The sequence below is a fragment of the Tremella mesenterica genome (assembly GCF_000271645.1).
Source record: "Tremella mesenterica DSM 1558 unplaced genomic scaffold TREMEscaffold_18, whole genome shotgun sequence".
Taxonomy (NCBI): Eukaryota; Fungi; Basidiomycota; class Tremellomycetes; order Tremellales; family Tremellaceae; genus Tremella; species Tremella mesenterica.
Genome location: NW_006711242.1, coordinates 273091 through 277347, shown reverse-complemented (window position 1 = coordinate 277347; position 4257 = coordinate 273091). Strand labels below are relative to the sequence as shown.

General features: G+C 49.3%; 1 protein-coding gene across 1 annotated transcript; it reads right to left on the bottom strand.

Annotated features, from left to right (window-relative positions):
* Positions 1 to 475: 475 nt before the first annotated feature.
* On the bottom strand, positions 476 to 2511 carry TREMEDRAFT_21230 (uncharacterized protein; the record flags this gene model as incomplete). Its single annotated transcript, XM_007008043.1, has 5 exons — positions 476 to 1566; positions 1768 to 1894; positions 1940 to 2013; positions 2122 to 2201; positions 2303 to 2511. Coding segments are annotated over 5 exons (1581 nt in total), but the record flags the coding sequence as incomplete, so codon positions are not given.
* Positions 2512 to 4257: the final 1746 nt, after the last annotated feature.

Here is a 4257-nt window from a genome sequence, read left to right as displayed (position 1 = left end):
AGGCACCCTAGATCCTACCCTGCCTCTCGTCCCCCAGACCATTCCCATTCTCCAAATCCATCCTCTCAAAAGCTGCCCAGGCCTGGTCCACATCTTCATCCGCACTCTCGTTCCCTCTTCTTGATCTCGCAACCGACACCTCTCTAGGTCTTTGAGGAGCCGAATGGAGGGTCGTGGCGAACGTAGGACGTGAACCCCATGATCCTATTTGGGTCGTATGATTTGACTCTGACGGACTGATCGTCGTTGGTTGACCAGGGGTTGATATAGGATTAGACCGACCGGGTTGAGGATAGACAAATTGATTAATTTCTCTATCATCCGTCTCCAAATCGACTGTTGAATTGATTGGTGATGATGAATTACTGTATTGATGAATTGATAATTGAGATATATCCAGAATGTCCCTTTTGCTTCTTTGTAAAACAACTTCTAAATCTCTTTCTTCTTTAGTCAACCCTAACCCTCCCGGTATCTTTTCCCTCTCCGCTTTCTCCCATTTACTCCTAGCCCTATCTTCTTTCTTCGTTCTCTCCTTTCTTTTGGTATACCGAGCTTTTAGGGGTTGTTCAAACATCCCCAAAGTCTCTTTCCCCACTAAAGGTTCTAAATCCGCTTCGACAAACACCACCTCTGAACCTAAAGGTAAATGTCCAAGATATTTCGCACGACGTCGAAGTTCTTCCGTCATTGTCTCCGAATCAAAACCAGATGACGAGAAAGATATCCGAGGCGGGAATAACGAGTAAGATTTGTAGTGTGCGAGAAGGATACGAATGTCCAGTGGATGGAGGAAGACGTTTGCTCCGAGAGAAGATTGGTAAAAGTGGTAAGATGGTGCTTGAGAGATAGGATTGATGGGTGGGTTTCGACGACGATTCTTCTTTCCTCCCCCTACTTGCATTTGAGCTGCGAGATGGGGCATGGGGTTGGGTTGCACAGGACGATTGGGAGGGATGACTTCGGAGTCAACTTTGGATAGACCCTTCTCATTATCTTGATGATTAGATCCGGATGAGTCGCCAAGCTTGGATACCTCGGGATGATTGTTAAAGAATTGAAAGTTTGAAGGATTGACAGGTCTGCGGGGCGATGGCACAGCAACAACCTCATTCCACATCTCCCTACATCTACGCTCATCCTTCTCCACGGAGCTCGTCTTCAACTCCCCATGCACTTTCATCACCTGTCTCTGTACCTTTTCCCTGGCCACACGGACAAAATCCCTTCCCAGTTCATCCCCACGTAAAAGATCCCACTCCGCTTGCAACTCGTCCAGCTCACGCTGCAACTCCGCCAACATGTATTCAGGCGAGGCCAGCATGAACCTCGAATAAGCTAAGACGTCAGGCAGGAAATACCACGGGGCTGTGAGAGGAGGAAGGGATTCGGATGGCCAGGTAAGGGAGGAAGGTAATGCCATGGTGGTCATTTGGGGGCGTTGAACGAGACGCATGTGGATGAGATTCCCTCGAGGTGAATTTGCCACATGTAGGTCGTCCGTGCAACTGGGAAGATGTTGCTCAGAAGGTTTCATGTCCCCAACTGTGCCTTCTTGTGGAGGCTCTATCGATGACGACACGTCAGCCCCGACAGGCAATTCGGACGCGTTGACACTTCCGAATTCTGCCGTCACATTGAGTGTTCTTGAGGTATTTACCGCGTCAAGATGAGTTTCCGGAACCGGATGTTGTGAGCCTGAGATTACAGGTGATAAAAGGGGCGACGATTCCAACTCTTCTCCCATCGCAGATCGAAGCATAGCACCAGGTTCAAGATATCGAACACTCTTCAGCATACCTTCTTGAATGGTATCACCGCAAATAGGACATTTGGCGAATTTTGGTATCTCGGACAATCGGATAAAGTGGAGAATACAAGGAAAACAGAAGATCTAAAGTGAGTCAACGCTTACTCGATTGAAGAGGAGGCAACTCACATGCCCACATTTTGTCATTCGAGGGGCCACCGGTTTCGATAGACAAATGGGACACATCCGACCTTGTCGTTCTACTTCTTTCCTTCGACGTTCTTCAGAACCTTCATCGAGCGAATCATCGAGGTCGTCATCAGATTCAGAGGATGTTTCTAGGTCGTGTTGATAAGACCCCGTCGGGTCACTGGGTACGTGTCCTTGAGCGACTGAAAAGGCCGAGAAAGTAGGTACGAGAACCTGAAGAATATGTGGCCAATGGAGGGAGCTGATAATGAGCATGGTCCTCAAGTCTTAACGTTCATATTTTGTCATCCGGGGTAGGTTGCTTGAGGCGAAGACAGGTAGCAAACAATGTAAACTACTCACATATCAGGATCAGCGGAATGAGCACCATAACTCAAAACCTCCGTCGGTTTCAAAACAAACCTAAAGTTCGCTTGAACATATCTTTCTCTACTCAAGACACCACCTTTCCAACCTTCTCCACGTTTGCTTCGTCGTGGTATGGTCGGTCCCTGTTGTCGACGAGGGGGAAGTGAAAAGTTGAGCCATTGAGAAGGGTCCATATTGACGTTTGGTTTCTGTGGAGTGCGAGGGACGGGGGTAGCAATAGGAATGTCTGGCATGATTGTGAAGTTGTTTCCAAGTTGTACCTTTGACTTGTTGTTACTTCTCGCTCGCCTGGGTATGATCCTCGTCTCTCTCAGATCGCTTCGTGGGGCTGTATTGTGTCGACTGTCGGTACTTGAGGTGTACGTCAATGACCGAAGATACGACCGGCAGCAAAAGCAAACCTATGACGTAGAGGTGATGGGGCAGGGAATGGATGGATGATGGATAGAGTCAAGGTAATTAGGGAGATGGACGCGATGACCAATATGGGAAGTTATCGTCGGAGTTGAAACCTTCCCAATGCTTCGGTCAATTTACACGGCTTAGATGACTGACCCGATCTTGTATAAGACAAGGGACAGAGCTACGATGAGGGGTTGTGTAGATGTTGACAGAGATCAGGTTGTGGGCGATGCCACCCCTATAGAGGAGGAGGTCAAGGAGAAGGAAGCGAGGGAAGGGATGTTGTCATGCCGACATACTGCCACATCGACTCGAAGCACGTTCAACTTTGTATTACCGAAAACTCCGCCTAAGCGAGTGTCACGTGGTTGTGCGAGGTTGGTGGCAATGTGGCAATGTGGCAATGTGGCAATGTGGCGGCTCCTGCGCTACAGAGCCGTGAGCGGCATCCCATACTCGATACTTCCTCAGCCACTTCTCCAATCCTCACCCCAGTGCAGTCTTGTTGTATCCACAACAGATCAAAGGGCCACAGGATCCTTGCCTGGATAGTCTCCTGAGAGAGGTGCTGGACGGCTCCTGGACTAGGGCGGCCTAACCCATCAAATGAGCCATCAATCTCTCTGAGCAAAGCCTCCAGATCCTGGTGCCCAAGGACCGCCCGGACTAAACGCCCAAAGTTTAAAACATGAGAGAGAATGTCGGTGGGTCGAGTCTCGTGAGTATATACAATCGGCTCCAAAGCGGAGTTGAAGGCAGTGTGAAACCTGTCGAGGTCAGTTATTTGGGTGGTCAATTTTCCCCTCATCTGCCCAAGAGATTCTGTTACTGATTGTGTGCTGCCCCTTAGATCCTTACTCTGGTTGAGCATATTCTGCAGCTCTTCTCTGGCCCTATCACAGATTGCCCCAACCTGTTTGGGAATGTCAGCAAGGGTGTCACTGACCTTTTGGGCGTATTCAGTGGGGCTTAACCCCTGTACCTCCTCCACTTCAAATATATAGGGACAAAAGTAATCGGCAAAATAATCGATAACGTCAGATTCACTCTGTGTCATGCCGGGTTTCGGTTTGTGATCCTGGTTGTCCCCCATAGTGATGCTAGTTGCTTACTTGGTTTATAAGCGTTTGATGCTATCTTCTCTGACTTGAGGCGATCGTAACCGGGCAGGGAATACAAACCAACGAAGGAGTAGCGGACAATTGGAGGAAGGTGATGCTCCGCAGGGTTCTTATAGACCGATGCAGGCTTTTCTCCGATTCCCCCCAGGTCTCCATCTTCTTACCTTCTTACCTCTTCACCTTCCCACCTTCCCACCTTCCCACCTTCCCACCTTCCCACCTTCCCACCATCTCCCCTTCTCATCTTCTCACCCTCTCACCTTCTCACCCTCTCACCTTCAATCGCGTGTCCCTGACGCTGTCGTTTCTTCAGGTTTTCTACGAAAGCAGAAGCTCTTCATGTATAACAACTTCCGTGCGCTTTCCTGATCCACTGCACTGCCGGCACGCTCCCGAAAGTCATGG